Source organism: Thamnophis sirtalis, unplaced genomic scaffold (genome assembly GCF_051295495.1).
Source record: "Thamnophis sirtalis isolate CommonGarterSnake01/CBP01778 unplaced genomic scaffold, rThaSir2_p1.2 scaffold_15, whole genome shotgun sequence".
NCBI classification, from domain to species: domain Eukaryota; kingdom Metazoa; phylum Chordata; class Lepidosauria; order Squamata; family Natricidae; genus Thamnophis; species Thamnophis sirtalis.
The window spans coordinates 12,886,682-12,907,667 of record NW_028261395.1 but is presented as its reverse complement, the minus strand read 5'-3'; the positions used below and the strand labels follow the sequence as shown (position 1 = coordinate 12,907,667).

Genomic DNA, 20,986 nt, shown 5'->3' with positions numbered 1-20,986 from the left:
AGGAAAAACTGACAGCAGTCATCTCAAAATGTAATATAAATAAGAATAAGTAATAAAAATAATTGCTTCAAAAAAAAAATCCCATGGGAAATTTAGGGACCAATAACAGCCTGCCACCTCGTGGCCATTTTGAATATTGCAGGCAGAAGCCAGTGATCGAAAAGTTGAATGTACCGTATTTTTCAGAGTATAATACAGACCTTTTTTCCTCAAAAAAGAGGCTGAAAATCTGGGTGCATCTTATACACTGAATACAGCATGTTTTCCCTCCACTCGGATATGCATGCTCTTTTTTTTGGAGAAGAAATGGGCCATTTTTTTCTCTTTGTGGGGGCACCCCCCCCATGAGCACTCTACAAGCCTCCTAAAGGCTATTCATTCCCCTTTTTTGTGAAAAATGGGCCATTTTTGGGAGGTCTGCATAGTGCAAAACCTTTTTTTAAAATTTTTCTCTTCAAAACCTTGGTGCGTCTTATATTCCAAAAAATATGGTAAGTAAAAGTTATCAGGGGACAGATCGTGGCATTGGGCTGTGAACCCCACACACACACACACAGACATTTGGCTAGCAGTGAAAATGGGGTCCTTCAAATTAAATGAAAACCATTGCTTTAAAAGTCTCTGGGAAATTCATCATCTTTTAACAATCCCATTGTCAGCGTTACAAATATCATTAAATCAGAATCCAAGGCGATAGTATCCTTAATGTTCCAATTTAATAAGTCAGACATGTTGGCACATCTGTGGAAAATCCCAATTCTGAAAACTTCCTGGGATTTCACCCAGTTGAAAGTTCATGATCTTAACCCCACACCCATAAATCCATCACATGGTCCAATCTTCTTCAGCCACGCTGGCATTTCCACCCATCTGGTTCCGGTCAGATGTAGAGGTGCGGAGACAAAAGTTGACCTTGGGGTTCTAGAAAAGAAAATAATGACAACAACACATTCCACAATTCTACTCCTTTCTATTCCCCCCTCCCAACTACTACACTAATGAAACAGCACAGTGAAATAATAGAGAGTGTGGCAGGCTAAAAATCCTAAAAGGAATATAACTGCAGGCCTGACAACCATGATGCCTTGCAGGGTGGAGTGTGGGCAACTGAATGGAGCTGAGTGTTTACTGGCCGGATGCCCTTCATGTTGCCAATGTGGAGTTTTGTTCAGCAGATATATTCTCATTGTGGCCAGAGAGAGAAATATCTGCCTCTACCTAGGATCTCAGCCTCCTGATTATGAGGGGAGAGCTTCACCCCACCACTTTTAAAAGTCTATGGGAAATTGCATAGCAAGAGAGCCTGCCCTCTCGTGGCCATTTTGAGTATGGCAGGTGGAGGCCGCTGATCGCAAGAGTTTAAGATAAATAAAAGTAATGGGGTTACAGAAGGGGGGAAATTGGACATTGATTGAATTTTTTTCACTTGCATGCTTCATACTGGGGGAAATAAGAGCTCATTCTCCTCCTGAAGCCCATTATGACGCGGAGCCACAATGCGACCATTGGTGGGGTTCAAAGATTTTTTCTACTGGTTCTGTGGCCGTGGCTTGGTGGGCGTGGTATGGCCTGGTGGGTGTGGCTGGCCTGGTGGGCGTGGTATGGCCTGGTGGGTGTGGCTGGCCTGGTGGGCGTGGTGTGGCCTGGTGGGCATGGTGTGGCCTAGTGGGTGTGGCATGGCGTGGTAATCCAATAATCCAATCGCGCCCACATTCCCGGCACACACACCCCACATGCCTGCGCGACCCCCATTTCGGTGCTAGCAGGCCTCCCTGAAGCCTCCTGGGACCAAAAACAGTGCATGGGGTGGGCAACGCATCCCACCAGCCCCTGTGCGCTTCTCCCAGCAGAGACTTGAAAATCAGCTGGCCAGCGGGAGGCGTGGGCGTATGTGCAGTGCAACTGACCTGGGCGACAGCTCGCATGCCAGCAGAAACGGGTCCGCATGCCACCATTATGGATATAAGCAATGGGAAAGACAATGCCATGCCCCCATTGGTAGTCTGACTCTAAGATGGAAGGTGAAGAGCTGACAGAGAGCGGGAGAGTGGCTCCATTGGCAGTGGAGGAAACTGGGGAACGGCAAAGTCAGGCTGGGCAGAGCAGGGGAGAGGTAGAACAAGGGAGAGGGTTCTGATGAAGACCAAGGACCTCCTCCTCTTCCTCAGGCCGGGATGGTGAACCTATGGCATGCGGAGCCATTTGTCAGGGTATGCAAGGCGTTGCCTTGTGAGATGGCCAGCTGAGTTCAGCCTTTTTTAAAGCCATTTTTTGCCTTCCAGAGGCTTTATAGGAGCCTGGGGAAGGCGAAAATAGCCTCCCCCACCCTCCGGAGGCTTCAGGACCTTCCCTAAAGGCTCCGGAGTGCAAAAAACCGACCCTACGGGCAAACCGGAAGTTCGGGAACAGACTTCCGGTTTGCTCGTAGGGCCGGTTTAAGCCCTCTGGAGCCTTCGGGGGCCTTCTGGAGGCTTCCCTGAAGGCTCCGGATGATGAAAAATGACCCAACCGACAAACCGCAAGTCACTTCCGGTTTGCTCGTAGGGCCGGTTTAAGCCCTCTGGAGCCTTCGGGGGCCTTCTGGAGGCTTCCCTGAAGGCTCCGGATGATGAAAAATGACCCAACCGACAAACCGCAAGTCACTTCCGGTTTGCTCGTAGGGCTGTTTTTAGCCTCCGGAGCCTTCAGGGAAGCGCAGGTGTGGCACACCCACATACGACCCCCCCCTTCGGTCCCCCCGCTTATGGCACGCAAGCCAAAAAAGGTTCACCATCGCTGTCCTAGGGCATGCAGGGAAGAACGGAGAAGAGAGCAACCTGGGTTGCGTGGCTTACGAGGAATTCCCTACACAAGGCACACCTGGGGATGGAGTTTAAAGGATAGGCGAATGGGAGGGGCAGTTGTCAGGAACAAACACGGAGCTCATCTGGTGTTAACTTCTTATCTGAGTTCCTGGCATCCTCCCAACTGCTTTGATTTACTGCCGTGCTACTGCTACTTCATTTGTGGAACTCCTTATCTTGCTTGCCCTGCCAGATCAATCACCTTATCTTGCCTTGTTGGATTTATACTTGGACGTTTTCTGCTTGCAACGTTTGGACTGGAGTCTTGTCAGCCAAAGGAGGTTACAAGTTCGTCGGAGAGTTTTTCTCCAGGCCGGAGAGTTGAAAGGGACGTTGGGGGCCCAGTTGGTGGTAATAAAGGGACTCATGCTGGTTCTCTGGCTGTGTTGCCTTTGTGCCACACCCGGGGTCATTGCAATGTCCTTCAATTATGAACCCCAAATTTCTGTCACTAAGTGAGACAGTTGCTGACTTTGGTCCCGTTTTACAACCTTACTCGCCACCGTTGTTAAGTAAACCACTGCAGTTGGTGAAGTGAATCTGGCTTTCCCCATCGGCTTTGCTTGTCAGAAGGTCCCCAAAGGGGATCATGACATCCTCTTTATGCTGCATGCTATACATGCTTTATACTCCTTTGGTAAGGCCTCACTTGGAATCCCACATCCAGTTTTGGTCACCTGATGCAAACAAGATCTTGAGAGTCTGCAAACTGTGCAGAGAAGAGCAAGAAATACGAGGAGGGATCTGGAGGCTGAATCGCATGAGGAACAAGGGCAGGAACTGGGTCCATCTGGGCCAATGAAGAGAAGGATTCGGGGTGTCCTGATAGCAGCCTTCCAACGGTTGAGAGGCTGCCACAGAGAGGAGGGGGTCCAGCTAGTCCCCAAAGCTCCTAAAGGCAGGACTAGAAGTGGCAGATCGAAATTGATGCAGGAGAGAATCGACCTAGAATCCAGGAGACATTTTCTGACAGGGAGAACAAGGAATCCGTGGAAGGGCCTCCCTCCAGAGGTTGTGGGGGCTCCATCCCTGGAGGCTTTGGAGAAGAGACTGGAGAGGCATTTGACTGGGAGGGCAGAGGGTCTCCTGAATCCCCTCCAATTCTCTCTTTCTTTTACCTTGCAAGGCTGAGATCTGAGGCCATCAAAGCTAATCATAACCAGACAAATCCTTTCATGCCATTACATGTATAAGTGAGGGAACATTATTTTCTATCTACTTCTTCCCGTCAATTGGATTCCACCTGAACCGTTTCTTTCCTCCAGCTGGGAAGAGGAGGAATTCCTGGGTCTCTCGGAGGTTCTCTAGGAGGTTGGGATGGATTCCATGCAAAGACGGGCAGGGAGGAGTTTTTGATCTTTTGTTAATGCTTCCCCTTCCCCAGGCCCCAAGCCCCCTCCTCTGGATTTTACGAGCTCTCCTACAACAGGTAGTTCTCCACTCATGACCACAATTGACTCCAAACTTTCTGTTGCTAAGCGAAACAGTTGTTAAGGGAATTTTGCACCATTTTATGACCTTTCTTGCCACCGTTGTTAAGTGAATCACTACAGTAGTTAAGTGAACCTGACTTCCCCATTGACTTTGCTGGTCAGAAGGTCGCAAAAGGGGATCACGTGACCCCAGGACTCTGCGACCGTCATAAATAGGAACCAATTGCACAGCATCTAAATTTTGATCATGTGACCATGTGGATGCTGCAATGGTCGTAAGTGTGAAAATGGTTATAAGTCACTTTTTCAGTGACATTGTAAGTTTGAATGGTCACTAGATGAACTGCCGTAAGTCAAGGACTGCCTGTACAGTCTCTGTCTCTTGTCTGTTTGATGCCTTAATTCAAAGTCCCGAAGAGGAAGAGGAAGAGGCGGGAAAGAGGCAAAGCTTCCCTGGAGACCCCCGGGGGCTGCTGACCCTCCTCAAGTCCCTGAGTTCCTGAGGGGGGGTCCCTGCATGACTCTAAAAGCTCAGGAGGCTCAGCCTGAGGTCCCAGTGACCGACCCAGATTGGATCCTGCGATCTGGAATCTTTTAGGGGGGAAAGAGGAGAATTTTAAAAAGTAGAATAATGTGGCTGCAGAAGCATTCAGGCACAGCTGAACCCCCGGAAAATCTTCTGATTTCTCATATACCCCAACAAATGGCTGAAGCTTTGTTTCCTCTAAGGAGAAACTGCTGGTTGTTATAGCAGAAAGAGAAAAACTGAATTTTATATACAGACACACACAGAGACACACAAAACACACCAAGTTATGTTTAATATCTTTTTTTAGTTTACAAAACAATGTCATGTTTCAAGTGAAAAAAAGGAAGGAGGCCAATTTCTCTCTGTTCTTCATAATTTACAGGAAGACCATGGAAATTTCAAGGCTCTTGTCAGAAAAAGAGGAGCTCCAGTTGAAGAACAAGGAGCTTTCGGTGAAAAGTATCTAACAAATTACAGAAAAGGAGAAGCTTTCCAAAGATTTTGAAGAGAAACTGAACAGTGAGAAATTTTTAGCTAGCAGCCCTGACTTTTGTTCCAGAATTTCATCTTAAATACTCCTTAGCTCTCTCTCTCTCTCTCTCTCTCCCCTATTACCCATAGTTCTAGGTTGAATTACATTGCCTGGAATAAGATTGGGAAAAATAAGACCTGACTCTTTTCAACTTGTTCAAAACACAGAAAATTATACATAGACACACAACCATTCACTAAGGCTGCATTACTATTAGTTTTCTCATCCTTCCTATCACCCATCTCCTCCCACTTATGACTGCAGGACTGTAGCTTTGTGGCTTACATCCTTACGATTTATATTGATATTGATTATTTCCTGATTGCTTATTTTTATCCTATGACTATCATTAAGTGTTGTAGCTTATGATTCTTGAAGAATGTATTTTATTCTCCTTATGTTCAGAGAGCATCTGCACCAAAGACAAATTCCTTGTGTGTCCAATCACATTTGGCCAATAAAGAATTATATTCTATTCTATTGAATTGCAAGCCAATAAACAAAATACCAGATATTTTAATTAGTTTTAATTTTAAAGAAGTCTGATGACTCATGTAACAAACCCAAGGAAGCTAATTTTACTCTGGTTTAGATCTTTTACAGAAGAAATATTTCAGATGAGACCAGCTCAGAAAAGAGAATCGAGATCTGAGTTGCAGGGTTCAAAAACACGATGGAGAGAAGGTGGAACTCCTCAGAGAAAACAACCAATACAGAATCAAGAGTTTGGAGAAAGAACTCAATGATGTAAACAAGGAAAGCCATCATCTCCACTGCAGAGTTCAGGAACAAGCTGCGGAGGACCAGGAGATCCTCAGGGAGAATCGAGCATTGAGGGAACAACGGGACAGGTCAGAAATACCGTCTTTCCCTGAAAATAAGCCCTAGGCTGAGTTTTTTTGGGTGACCCAGTATAAGTGAAGGGGTGGGCGTGGCCAGCACAGGAGGCAGCCTTTCCCTTCCCCGGTCACCTCATGGAGGCTCCACCCCTTAATTATGGCCCGCAGATCAGCTGAGCGAGTGAGGGCCAGGCAACTCAGCCCAGATCTCTGGAGCCCCTTCCCAGGCGCCGACCAGCCAGGGCCCCCTTCACCAACCATTAAAACCAGAGATTGACTCTTCTTCCTCCACCCCTTTTCTCTTTCAGAAATGGACCCAAATGAGCTGTTGCAGCCATCCAGGGAAAGACCCCAGACCATCTTTGGAGACCCCTGGAAAGTCACATTGTTCATCGTTGGGGTCTATTTATTTGTTGGCCTCTGCATTTTTTACCACCAATGCAAACAAGTTACTCCTGTTAAAGGGAGTATCCTCACTACAACCTGGGGAGCTCTGGGGCACTGAAAGCCCCTCCCCCCCAAAAAAATGTTGGTGGAACTAACAGGAGAAAGGAGAGAATCCCTCAGGGCTGGAAGGGGCCTTGAAGGTCTTCTAGCCCAACCCCAATGTTTTCTTGAAAAGCTCCCATTAAGAATAAGCTCTATTATCATTGTTAAGAAAACAATGCACCAGTCAGTTGTATTTGATTCTTTTCTTCTTCTTCAATCCACAGAAAAGGGTGTCCGCAAGTGTCACCAGAGCAACAAAACGAAGATGTGGAGGCTGATATCATCACCATGGAACCCTACATACCCGAATCCATCTGCCCCAACATCATCTTAATTGATGGGCGAAGGATGTCAGATGTTCCACCTTGCACGACAATGTGATGGTTGGTAAGTGTTTGTCAGTTTTTCTTTATTTTTATATTTTAAAGGTATTCTGTTATTATTGTTCTTGTTATTTAATTCTTAACGCCTTTTGTTGTTTTGCATTTCTTGCTTTGGGATTTTGGACTATGGACGCTAACAGTAAGGAAAACTAGAAGCCTTTAATTCTAATTTGGTTGCTCAGGTTTTTTTATTGTTTTGTTTCTTGCTTACTATTTCATTATTCTTAAAATATTAAATCTGTGCTTCCTTTGCCCCAGGACAAATTGTGGCCATGGGTGAAATTCCATCCGTCAAATTGTTGACCAGACTGAACATCTGACATCGTCTTTCATCGATTATGGTGATGTTGGGATCAATGGATTCAGGTATGGAGCTTTCACCGTGATGGAGGCCTCCTCATCTTCAGCTGGTGGTTCTGGTGACGCTTGCAACACCTTCAATGCAGAGGCCAGACAACACATAGACCCCCAAAGATGACCAAAGTCATTTTCCAGGATCTCCAAGGAACTTTGGTGGTCTCTCACTGGATGGCTTCACCAGTTCTGTATCGGTTTATGTAAATATGCATTCTACATCTATATTAAACAATTTAATACATCTTTTATTACATTTCTTGCTTTTATTTGGGGTCTATGTATTCGTTGGTCTCTGCATTTTGTACCACCAATGCAAGTAAGTTACTCCTGTTAAAGGAGTATCATCACCACAACCTGGGGAGCCCTGGGGCACTGAAAGCCCCCCCTCCCCCCCAAAAAATATGTTTTTAGAACTAACAGGAGAAAGGATAAAATCCCTCAGGGCTGGAAGGTTCTTCTAGTCCAACCCCCAAACCTTGAAAATCTCCAGCAATGCAGCCCCCATCAAGAATAAGCTGTATTATTTAAAAAAACATTTTTTAAAAAAAATAAGCTCTATTATTATTATTGTTAAGAAAACAATGTACCAGTCAGTTATATTTGATTCTTTTCCTCTTCTTCAATCCACAGAAAAAGGTTTCTGCAAGTGTCACCAGAGCAACAAAACGAAGACGTGGAGGCTGATATCATCACGGTGGAACCCTACATACCGGAACCCATCTACCCCAACATCATCTTAATTGATGAGCGAAGGATGTCAGACATTGTGCCTTGCACGACAATGTGATGGTTGGTAAGTGTTTGTCAGTTTTTCTTTACTTTTCTATTTTAAAGGCATTTTGTTATTGCTGTTTTTATTTAATTCCTAATGCCTTTTCTTCTTTTGCATTTCTTGCTTTGGGATTTGGGGAGGGGATTGGACTATGCAAGCTAACAGGAAAGAAAATTAGGAACCTTTAACCTTAATTTGGTTGCTTAATTTTATTAATTGCTTTAACAGATGTTTTAACAGATTAAGAGAGTTGAAAGGGACCTCATAGGTCATCTAGTTCAAACACCCTCCCCCACTTAAGCAAGAGACCTTACACCATTTCTGACAAATGGCAGTCCAATCTCTTCTTGAAAGTCTCAAGTGATGAAGCTTTTTCTTCTTGCTTACCATTTTTTTATTATTAAAATGTTCAATCTGTGTTTCTTTTTCCCTAGGAAAAATCACAGCCATGGGTGAAATTCCAGCCATCACATTGTTGACCAGGGTTGAACGTCTGACATCGTCTTCCATCAATTATGGTGATGTTGGGATCGATGGATTCCGGTATGGAGGTTCCACCGTGATGGAGGCCTCCTCATCTTCAGCTGGTGGTTCTGGTGACGCTTGCAACACCTTCAATGTAGAGGCCAAACCATACAAAGACCCCAAAGATGACCAAAGTCATTTTCCAGGGTCTCCAAGGAACTTTGATGGTCTCTCACTGGATGGCTGCACCAGTTCTGTATCGGTTTATGTAAATATGTATTATACATCTATATTAAACAATTTAATAAATCTTTTATTCCATTTCTTGTTTTTATTTGAGGTCTATGTATTCATTGGCTTCTGCATTTTGTACCACCAGTGCAAATAAGTTGCTCCTGATCAGGGGAGTATCGTCACCACAACCTGGTGAGCCCTGGGGCACTGAAAGCCCCCCCAAAATGTTGATGGAACTAGTAGGAGAAAGTATAGAATCCTTCAGGGCTGGAAGGGACCTTGGAGGTCTTCTAGTCCAATCCCCAATCTTTTCTTGAAAATCTGGAGCCCGCATTAAGAATAAACTTTATTATCATTGTTAAGAAAACAATGTACCAGTCAGTTATATTTGATTTTCTTCTTCAATCCCCAGAAAAAGGTGTCTGAAAGTGTCACCAGAGCAATGAAATGAAGATGTGGAGGTTGACATAATCACTAGAACCCTACATACCGGAACCCATCTACCCCAATATCATCTTAATTGATGGGCGAAGGATGTCAGATGTTCTACCTTGCACGACAATGTGATGGTTAATAAGTGTTTGTCAGTTTTTCTTTATTTTTCTATTTTAAAGGTATTCTGTTATTATTGTTCTTGTTATTTAATTCTTAATGCCTTTTGTTATTTTGCATTTTCTGCTTTGGGCTTTTGGGTGGGGGTGGTTGGACTATGGAAGCTAACAGGAAGAAAAACCAGGAACCTTTAATCTTAATTTGGTTGCCTCCTCATCTTCGGCTGGTGGTTCTGGTGATGCTTGCGATATCTTGAACACAGAGGCCAAACCATCCATAGACCCCAAAGATGATCAAAATCATTTTCCATCCCAAAATCAAACCTCTGAGCAAGAAAAAAAATACCCAAGACAAGAAATCAAATCCTGCTCATCTACAGAACAAGTTTTCTCTCAGGGAAATTGACAGATCAGGAGATTTTCATGGAATTGGGTTACAGCTGAATACTGTCACATTATTCATGGTTTTTGTTGTTATTTATCCTCCTAAAATATTTCAAATAGATTTTTAGTTGAATTGAATAGCTTAGATGTTATATTAACGGTCGGAAAAGATCTTGGTCTGATTTTATTTTGCATCCATTATTTTTTGCACCTACTCTTCTTCCTCCATCCGTTTTCTCTTTCAGAAATGGACCCAAATGAACTGCTGTGGCCATCCAGTGACAGACCCCAGAATGTCCTTGGAGACCCCTGGAAAGTGACCTTGTTCATCTTTGGGGTCTATGTATTCATTGGCCTCTGCATTTTTCTCCATGTGCAAGTAAGTTGCTCTTGATCAGGGAGTGGTGTCACCACAACCTGGGGAGCCCTGGGGCACTGGGAGCCCCCCCCCCCAAAAAATGTTGGTGGAACTAACAGGAGAAAGGAGATAATCCCTCAGGGCTGGAAGGGACCTTGAAGGTCTTCTAGCCCAACCCCCAATCTTTTCTTGAAAAGCTCCAGTAATGGAGCCCCCATTAAGAATAAGCTTTATTATTATCCTTCAGAAAATAATGTACCAGTCAGTTATATTTTATTTTTTTCTTCTTCAATCCCCAGAAAAAAGTGTCTGCAAGTGTCACCAGAGTAACTAAGCAAAGATGTGGAGGCCACCATAATCACTGTGGAATCATACATACCCGAACCTCATCTACCCCAACATCACCTCAATTGATGAGCGAAGGATGTCAGACGTTCTGCCTTGCACAACAATGTGATGGTTGGAAAGTGTTTGGAGGAATTTGGTTGTCAGGTTTTTCCCATTATGATGATATTATTGTTGTGTAATTCTTACATGGATTCCATTGGAGAGGCAGAGAAACCCAGGTGGCTGCAGTCAGTTGGCAACTTGGAGGCTGCAGGAAGTGAGTGGCCGGAGGACTTGTCCAAAAGAAGAGTCCTGGCTGAAGGGAGAGGATTTGGGGTCTCTTGAGGTCACCTGGGGTCCTTGGTTGCTTTGCATTTCCTGCTTTGGGCTTTTGGGTGGGGATGTTGGCCTTGGAAGCTGAAAAGGAAGAAGAGTGGGAGGCTGGTACTTTTAAATATTAATTGGATTGCTAAGTTTTATTTATTTATTGTTTCTTGCTTATTTTTTTTAATTGAAATTTTAAATGTGTGCTTCTTTTGCCCCAGGATGAATAGCTGCCATGGGTGAAATCCCAAAACAACTGGAGCCCTATTTGAACCCCATCGGCATTGAAAACGTCACCATCGGTCAATTGCCAAAGGCCGATTTCCTTGGAACAGCTGACATCCAGTCTGAACATCTGGCTGACTGTGTGAAGAACCACAATCCCCCCGTGAGGCAGGACCTTGATGTGGTTGTGGGGCTTGTGTGCTCTGAGGAAGATGAGGGCTACAACTGAGGTTCAAGCATGCTGGACAGGACTCAGGAGAGGAATCGGACAAAGAGCGTCTCTCCCATAAGCAATACGGGGAAAACACACATGACAGAAACCCAGATTGGCTCTCTAGTTGCCCAGGTCAAGGAGGACCGTGCCAGGGGTTCAAATTCCTGGATATCTGGTGGAAAATGACCTGCAGGACTCAGGGATGATGGCTGAGCATCCAGGCCAGCAGCTGCTGAACAACTGGAAGGAAAATGTTATTCCGACTCTCCCCAAGTTGGCATCCAGACTCAGCAGGGGTTCCCCCCCCAGCTTCCTCACCTGAATTGGTTCTCTTCTTTTTTCTTTTTATGCACTTTTTAATGTAGTTTTATGGGGGTTTGTTTGGATGTTTTTTTCATTTTTTGGAGGTTTTGAATTGTTGGAAGAAATGTCCTTCTGGGTTTGGCTCCAAAAAGGGGGAAAAGACACTGAAGACATGGAGGCTGCTTGGAAAGATGGTTTTAATGGTGGGCAGGACCACATGGGTTGAGTCCTGAACAGAAAAGGTGATCACATGCTTCAAGGTTGGTGGAGAAGAGAAGAGGAGAAAGAAGCTCAGTTCCTGGTTTTATGCCCTCTCTGGCCTTTGATCTTGACCTTGTATTCTGATTGGTTGTCAGACTCCCATAGGGCCATGCAGGGGCAACTCTCTAGGCTGCGTTTTGAATCCAGGTTTGGTTGAGTTCTCAGATGCCATGTGGCGAGTTGGATAAAGGGCCAATATTATCATGCCTTAAACCCATCACTCTGGACTGAAGGGGAAAACTATTATGCAAAGTGGACTAGTTCAGGCTTTAATGGCTCATTGACAAAGGGGGGTGGGCAGGAAGCTGCAGGCAGCTATTCTGTCTTTTAAAACATATTTCTTCTTTTTCACATCCAGAGAAATATTCTGCCTTTTCAATATTTCCTAGGATTTCATTTTCCTGGGAGAGGGCTGGGTGATAACTTCCTACAATCCCTCCTTTATTTTTTCAAAACATGTGAGTGGAACACACATGTTTTTGACAAAAGATTAAAATTGGTCAGATCACAGAGACTTACTTTTTCTGATGTAAAAGCACTATGAAGTGATATATAAGTGCTACTGCTATTAGGAGACTGGAGGCTAAAACATACGAAGGACAGTTGCAGGAACTGGGCTGGCTAGTCTAGTGAAGAGAAGGACCAGGGGAGATATGAGAACATATTCCAATATTTGAGGGGCTGTCACAGAAAGAAAGGGGCTAAGCTATTTTCTAAGGCATCTGAAGGCCGGACAAGGAATAATGGAGGGAAACTGAACAGGGAGAGATTCAACCTAGAACAAAGGAGAAATTTCCTGACAGGGAGACCTATCAACCAATGGAGCAGAAGCTGCCTTCAGAAGGTGTGGGAGCTTCATCCCTGGAAGGTTTAAACTAGAGACTGGACAGGAACCTGTTAGAAATGGTGTAGGGTCTCCTGCTTGGGTGGGGGCATTGGACCAGATGGCCTACAAGGTCCCTTCTAACTCTGTTAATCTATTCAAGTTTCTAGAGAGGCTGGGAAGGATTCCACATGTGGATGCCCCAAACTGTGAATGCAGAAATGCTTAATTCCTTCTTTGAATTTCTTTTTAGGCACAAAGGAAAAAAATATGTGAAAAGAACACAAGAGAGATATATAGGTATACAATTCCAAATAAGCACAAAATTCGTAAGGTGGCCGACCAACTGCACCCAGTGAGGAGTCCTTCATGGAGCGACATCTACATGGAGAGAAATATTCAGAGGGGCACCTCAAGTTTCTGCCTTGGGCCCCAGACTCTTCCATCTCTTCCCAAGTGATCTATGTGAGGGGACAGAAAGGGAACTCATCAGGCTTGCAGATGGGACCAAGCTTGTGGGAATTACAAGAATATAAGCTCAATATCCAGAAGACACAAACATTGGATTCTACCTAACAAGATGCAGTTCACTGGTGAGAAAAGCCAGGATCTGCACTGAGGAGACCCCAATGCCCAGGTACAGAACAGGGGGAACCTGGCTCAGCAGTGGCACCTGTGGAAGGATCTCCTGGCAAAGCACTTAAGGATCAGCCAGAACTCTGCTGCAGAGGACAAAATAGGCCCAGGCAGTCTTAGGCAGCAATAAAAGAGGGGAAGATTCAAGAGGGAGAGAAGGGCTGGTAGAGCTTTCTGTCTCTCTGGTCAGACCATCCTTGGAATACTTTGTCCAGTTCTGGTCACCCTGGAAAAGAAAAAGTTGTGGAGATTCTGGACAATGTGAAGAGAAGAGGAACAAAGATGATTTAAGGTCCAGAGGCCAAATCATTTGATGAACTGTTGAGGGAGTTTGCTATGTCCAACCGAGACAAGGTGGGAAGGATTGGGCAGCCATGATAGAATCTTCTGGCACTTTGAGGGGCTCCCACAGAGAAGAGGGGAGTGACTTCATCTCCAGAGCCCTGGAGGGAAGGAGAAGAAGAAACGGGTGGGAATTTGTTAAAGAGAGACCCAATCTAGAAGTCAGGAGAAGTTTTCAGACAGTAGGAACAATTAAGCCATGGAATAAGTTGCATCCCAAAGTAGAGAGTGCTCCATTTCTGGAAGTTTTCAAAGTGGACAAGAGAACCATTTGACTGGGATGGTATAAAGTTCCTGCCTTGAGCAGAGGGCTGGACTAGAAGACCTCCAAAGTCCCTTCCAGCCCTATCAATCTACCTCCTATGTTCTACCATCCCTAAGGCTACTTCACCACCCACCACCCACCGGCCACTGACCAGCTCCAGTTGGCCTTGGTGGCCCCTGGCTTCCCCCTCCGGTTGCTTTTTCTTACAGCCTCTGGAGCAGCAGGGGTTTCTGCCTGCCCCCCCCCCCCCCGAGACCCTCAACCCTGCTCTGTCTTCCAGCTCTGTCAGCCTTGTGGCCTCTGGGGGGGGGTCTCTGCTGCCTCGAAACATCTCCTGCAGACACCTCGGCTCCCAGTTCAGTTTCTAGCTGTTCTCCTCTCTTCTCCTCTCCTGTGGGCTGCCCAGATCCCAGCTGCTTGGCTCGTTTGGCTGCTCGGTTCTGGCTCCCAGATCCGGCTCTGGCCAGACACTCTGCCCCCCTCACAGCAGAGCCCTCACCCTCCTCACTGCTTCCCCTCAGACTCAGATGGCACTCTGAGGCTTGGAGCTGAGCCTGGGGATCCACCCTTACCAACCTCACCACTGCAACGGCCATCACCTCCACCCTCCTTCTTGGCTCGGAGCCCTGGGATTCCTCGGTGCTCTCAGGCCCTGATGCTCGGTGGCTGGGAGGGTTTCAGCTCAGCTAACATTCCTGCAGTGACTGGTAAGGTGGGGGTAAGGGTGGGGCTTCAGGTGGTAAGGGTGGGGCTCTCCTGACTCCCCTGGCACACTGGGTGGCAAGTCAAGGGAAGGGAGGGGAAGAATCTCTTTTCTCTTTCAAATGGGTAAAAGGCTGCCATTCCTCTATTCCAAATATGGGGAGAGAGAGTGTCAGCAAAGTTGTCCCATGTGCTGCTCACTCAGGAGTGCCAACATCATTTCTGAAGAAGGCCACTTGGCTGGTGACCTCCCTGTGGATTTCTTCCCAGTCTTTCTCCAAACACCTGTTCTGCAGCTCTAATTCTTGGATCATCATTCTGACATGGGTCAATCCTTCTCTCTTGTCCTCCAGAGTTTTCTGCAGGTCATCTATTCTGGACTGGTAAACACAGGTCTGCTGCTGCTGAAGATTGTTGAGGTGCTTCTTCTCATTTCCCCTCACATTCTGAAGAATGATGACTTTCTACTTCAGTTGGCTGGATGGCTTTTCTCCACAAAGTGGAAGTTTGGTCCATCTCAGCCAGTTCATGCTGCAGACTCTAGAGGTGCTTCTTGAGTTCTTAAGAAGGTTCCAGACCTCTTTGAGGAACTTCTCAGAGGTTTTAAGGCAGCCTTCTCAAGTTTTAGGAAGGCCACTTGGCTAGGAACCTTAGACATTTTTTTCTGGAGTTCTTCACTGTGTTTCACCAAAGATTCTTTCTCTGGCTCTAACTGGTGGATCATTGTGTTGGTATGATCCAAGCTTCCTTTGTTGCCCCACAGAGTTTTCTGCAGGTCTTCTGTTGTGGTCTGAACTGAATCCACTGTCTGCTTGAGACAATTGAGCTTCTTTTTCATCCGTTGTTTGTCTTTCATGGATTCCTGGATCTGAAAGTCAACGGAACCTGGTTAATCTGGAGATCATGGAGGCCATCACTGCTCATTGAGAAAATAGCCCAAGGATATTCCCTAAAGGACCATTTCTTACCTGCTGCTGACCTCTTTGGAAAATGGAAAGACACAGTCACTTCTTCTCTCAGTTCAGGGATAATTTTGCTAGATGTCTAAAGCCCACAGATGCCTTCAAGTGGCCTAGTTTGAGAAACTCTGACTTAATCCGTCACAACTGATCTCCCTTCAAACTATCCTGACTTCCCATTTGATTCTGACTCCAATTCGACGCTTATCTTCTCTCAAGACTCTCCAAAGGAGTCAGATTCTGCTATCAGTCAATTCGGCCCGCTCTGGCACTGCTAGGGGGTTTCTCATGAGAGGGAAAGGGGAGGAACCATCTGGATTAGGAAAGAGCACCTCCCCTCCAAGTACTTACCAGTCCCATCCAAGGCAGGAAATTCTGGTGGGTCCCTTTGAGCCAGTCCCTCTCTCTCAGCCAAGCATGTTGTTGTGAGGATGATGGAGTCTTCAGTATGTTCACTGCCTTGAGCTATTTAGAGAAAGAATAAAGGTGGATAAAACTCTGAGTAATAAAAAATAAAAATATATAAATGAGTCAACCAGCAGGATGAGTCTGTTTGGGAAATAACTACATCTGGCCAATACCTTTGGGGTCGCAATGCCTTTCCAACTGGGACAACCTGAAGCCATTTTTCCCCCTAGATCACATTGCTGACCCCCAGGCGGCTGCTTCCAGCCCCTTTCCAGAGACAGGAACCTTTGACATGTTGGATGAGGAGTTTGGTGACAGTTATGGAGGCTGCAGACACAGAGGGATCAGCACATCTGTCATGTTGGTTGAACCCCACTTTTCTAATCTCTCCTCCTTAGTTCGGCCTTAGAGGGAGGGGTCTCTCCCTCCTTAGGAGCCCAGGCGATGGAGATCCTGCAATGCCCCCAGTGCCAGCCATCCAACCCAGCCACTTTCCAGGGATGTTGAGCAGAGCCTCAATTATGTGGCCCAGACTCACCAAGGATGATGGAGGTTGCCATGGTGAGCTCCAGCCAATGAACTCAGGAGGAGCCTCTGACATCACAAGCCAAGACTTTGATTGGCCTGGACCTGAGATTTGAATAATAATCACCAATTGGCTGTCTTCCCCCTGGGGGACATGACTTATCTATTGATGAGCCAATCCTGAAGGGGCTTTGAGCCCCAAATTCAGTTCAGGCAGAGAGTCTCCCTCTGAAGGGGGAACCCTTGATTGCTTGGAAAGGTTGGGGAGCCCCAGATTCCGCCCCTTCTTTGGGGGTGGAGTCCAGATTGAAATCTTGTCCCTTGGATCTGAATCTGGTATGAGAGATCCAGAGAATCCAGGTTTCCCTGCACCTGCCCAGATGATGAAAGGGAAACATGCATAAAATATTAGATGTTATTCCTCTTAAAAAGGCATTGTGGGAAGGTGCCTGAAGAAACGATGGATCCAATGATGTACAGTCCCTAACCAAATATCCTACACATAGTCCTCAATTTATATCCATTCATTTAGCAACAGTTCCAAGTTCCACAGCCATTGAAAAAAGCGCTTTATGATGGGTCCTCATATTTACGACTAGTGCAGCACACTTGAGTGCCTGGCAATCAACATGGATTTTTGACAAGGAAAATCAGTGGGCAAAGAGGTGTTTGTTTCATGACTGCAGGATTCACTCAACAACCTCAGTGATTCGCTTAACAACTGTGGCAATAAACAATGTAAAATTCAGCACAACTCACTTAACGACCACCTAGCTTAGCAATGGCATTCCTGGTCCCACTTCTGGTCATAAGTCGAGAGGTAGCTGTAGGGTGTAGCAGCAGGCTGATCTGGAAAAGCTTAAGCAGGGATGGATTTAAGCAGGGGTGGGAGACCACCAGGAAATGCCAGGGTTAGATTGAAAAGAAGGCCGTGGCCTATCTTTCTATGAAGAAAATTAGGTGGGGCCCTTTAGTGACTTTGAGCCAATCAGTAAGTGACTCTGAGTTCTAGTCCTACCTTAGACATCAAAGGCAGATGGGGACTTTGAGCCAATCACCAGGAGGCTCTGATTTCAATTCCCAGAGCACAGCTAGGACTTCATGGCCAATGTCTAATGTCCATTTCTCCCCACATTTTCCATGGACGGAGAGTCCTAACACATTTTTTTTTTTTGGCATTCCTTGTTTCTCTGCTTAGTCTCTGCCTCAGTCCAGATGAGTGGAAAATTGTCATCCGGGATTTGTCAAGAGGGCTCGAGAAGGAGAGCCAGTTTGCTGCTATGACTGTGTTCCTTGTCCGGAGGGGACCTTCTCCACTCAGGAAGGTGAGTCACACTGAGGAAAATGGGAGGCACTGCAGAAATCCAGAGCATTGTCATGAAAGTACCAATTAAAATACGCTTTGAAGCTCAATTCTTTTCTTGTTTATTTTCAAAATGCTCCATTTCTTATCTAAAGGAGAAAAGAGCAAAAAGATCACGAAGGAAAGGCTGGGAAGAGATGGGGGGCTGTGGTAGATTGGGCAAACTTTACCACTATTATTTATCTCTAATAAATTTACCTACCCAGTATCTCTTCTGGTTTTCAGTTTTGATGTTTCCAGCTATTTCTTTTTTTACCTTTTAAGAAATAGATCATAACTTTCATTCTAATTTCATGAATTCTACCTCACAGACTCAATGTTGCTTTTACAGCGCAGACTTGATCTCCTGAAATGATATCCATACATTTAACATATTTAACTTCACCTAAGACAATCCTCTGTGTGATCCAAAGGGCCGAAAAGTAGAAACCGTATCTTCTTAGAAGTTATATGAGAAATTCTTCAGAAATTCCACCTGAACCACATCAAAGATCTTTTCAACATCCAATGCAATGTGAGCATTGGATCGAGAGATATTATTCAGTCACCCGCGTCTTAGTCACACCTTCGAAAGGAAGAGATAAGAGGGTGGAAGTTTTCACAAGCTTTACCACTTCCGGAGAAAATCTCTCTTTGGATGTGACCTGCAACATTTGCCTCTGTAGCAATAGTTAAGTTCTTTGGAATTTGAGGGATTTTCTTAGGTCTGTAATGGTGTAGGGCTTCCTGCCTGAGCAGGGGGTTAGACTAGAAGACCTGAAAGGTCCCTTCCAACTCTGTTTCTCTGTTAGGTCCATCATGTGGAAGATTACTGCGATACATTCTACATGGGCCTCCCCTTCAGGAACTACATGGGCCTCCCCTTCAGGAACTCCCCTTCAGGAACTTCAGGAACAGCCAACTACATATCCCAAGATCCTCTGAATCAGGGGTGAAATCCTCCTGGTTCGGCCGAACCAGTAGGGATGATTGTCCTTGGTTCTGCAAACTGGTAGTAAAAAAAAAGCTTCCAGGGATTGTGCGGCTGAGCTGTGAGCTGCGCAATTGTTGGAAGCATTTTTTTCCACTTTTTAAAGCATTTTCCCCCTTCCAGTTTGGGCGAATTGGCAGGGAAAAATGCTTGAAAAAGTGGGGGGAGGGGTGCTGTGAAAGAGAGAGAGAGAGAGAGAGAGGGAGGGAGAGGGAGGGAGAGATGGAGGAATGAAGGGAGGGAAAAAGGAGAGGGAGGAAGGACCACAATCCTGGCTCTAGACGCGGCTTCAGAGGATGCCTTGAAAGAGCACAGCAGTCCAGGGCTGGAAGGGACCTGGAGGTCACCTAGTCCAACCCATAATAAAAAGATTATTAGATTCATTATTAACCTCAAATAATGTAGATTCCTGTGAAAAGTCTGCACATTAGACTGGAAATAATTAACATCCTATGATTTCTCCCAAATTCATAGATTTAGCTATGCTTTTTTAAAAAAATACATATTCTTATCTCTTTTGGTGAAACCCATCTTGGAAAGTGATCCTACTAACAATAGAAGATATTTTTTAAAATATAGAAGGATAACATATGAAAGAAATAATGCTTTTTGTTTTCTCAGATACAGAAAAATGTATCCCCAAAGTTATAACCTTCCTGTCCTATGAAGAACATCTGGGCATCATCCTGGTCTCTTTTGCCCTGCTCTTGTTTCTAATTACAGTCCTTGTTTTAATCATCTTCATTAAATATGTAGAAAATCACATTGTCAAAGCCAACAACCTCTCCTACATCCTCCTGGTCTCCTTCCTGCTTTGCTCTTGTCTCCTTCTCTCTTCATTGGTCAACCAAGGAAAGCCACCTGCCTTCTCCGACAAACGGTTATCAGCATCATCTTCTCAGTTGCCGTTTCTTCTCTCTTGGCCAAAACCATCATGGTGGTGCTGACTTTCCTGGCCACAAAACCAGGAAACCGAGTGAAGAGATGGTTGGGGAAGAGCTTGGCCAACTCCATCATCCTTTCTTCTTCTGCTCTCCAAATTATCATCTGCTCCATCTGGCTGGGGGTTTCTCCCCCATTTCGTCATTCTGACCTCCACTCCCAGCCTGGAGAGATCATCCTGCAATGCAACGAAGGGGCTGTTGTCATGTTCTACGTCACCCTCAGCTACATGGGCTTCCTGGCTGCCATTTGCTTCGCGGTGGTTTTCCTGGCCAGGAATCTGCCTGGGGCCTTCAATGAAGCCAAACTGATCACCTTCAGCATGCTGGTCTTCTGCAGCGTCTGGGTGAATTTTGTGCTGAATGGTGGGGAAAGGAAGGATTTGTCCTCTTTGCAGCCGTTTGGTGGTTAGCATTGTGAAGGTCAGCCATGAGCTCTCTGAGAGGCCTTGAGGCCACCTGGGGGTTTATCTGCCCCCTCAGGGCTACCTGAATCAGAGGGCAAATGGGGGGGGAGAACCCTTGGAACTGAGGAAAGGACCGTGTTGCTGTCTTGGGAAAGAGCAAAGTCCACCCTCTGGGCAGAGGAAACCCCTGGTTGGAAAGGAGGGTCCAAGAGGCCATCTATCTTAAAACTGAACAGCCCTCTCTCGACAGAGGGGGAGGGGTACGATCCCTCCTCTCTCTCCTGTCTACCACACAGTCCTCCTCAACCCACCATCCCCCCTCCCTCCCTTCTCTATCCTGGATCCTCTCGTCTTCTCCTTTCTTAGAACTGACTCCATTCACTTCATTTCCCTTGAGATTTCCTATTTTGGGAGGTGGGAGGCAGACGGGGCAGCTGGGAAGGTCCAGAATTGGAGGAAAGATCGGATTCCAAAGTCTTTTTGGCCCAGAGGCAGAAAACCTCTTTCCCCCAAAGGGCCCAAGAGATGGAAGGAAAGAGGGCTTCGCTCTGCCCCACAGATCCTAAACTCACCCACTAAGACGGCTCCCACTTGCCCCTCCCCAGCCCCCTCCCCCTTCTAGCCAGAGCGCTGCCCTCCCCTCCCCAGAGGGACTGGTAGGTCTCAATGGTTACGGAGTCCTTTGTGGGGAGCCTCCATGGCAGCTGGCAAGTCTCCTGGTCCTCTTCCCAGCCTTCAAAGAGACACGGAGCTGCTTCCTCTCCATCCGGACCCTCATAGACTCTGGGCACTGGGGATCGTCTGAATGGAGCCCTGGAGTCA

At 46.0% G+C, this 20,986-nt stretch overlaps 1 protein-coding gene across 1 annotated transcript in view; it reads right to left on the bottom strand.

Moving 5' to 3' along the window:
- Positions 1-14,788: 14,788 nt before the first annotated feature.
- The window catches only part of LOC148042476 (vomeronasal type-2 receptor 26-like), a 70,849-nt gene continuing 64,651 nt past the window's right edge, over positions 14,789-20,986 (bottom strand). Inside the window, exons 7-9 of the mRNA XM_087702405.1 lie at positions 15,902-16,015; positions 15,241-15,476; positions 14,789-15,037 (exon numbers count right to left, since the gene is read on the bottom strand). Coding sequence (XP_087558531.1) covers positions 14,789-15,037; positions 15,241-15,476; positions 15,902-16,015 — 599 coding nt within the window. The remainder of the gene's footprint in view (positions 15,038-15,240; positions 15,477-15,901; positions 16,016-20,986) is intronic.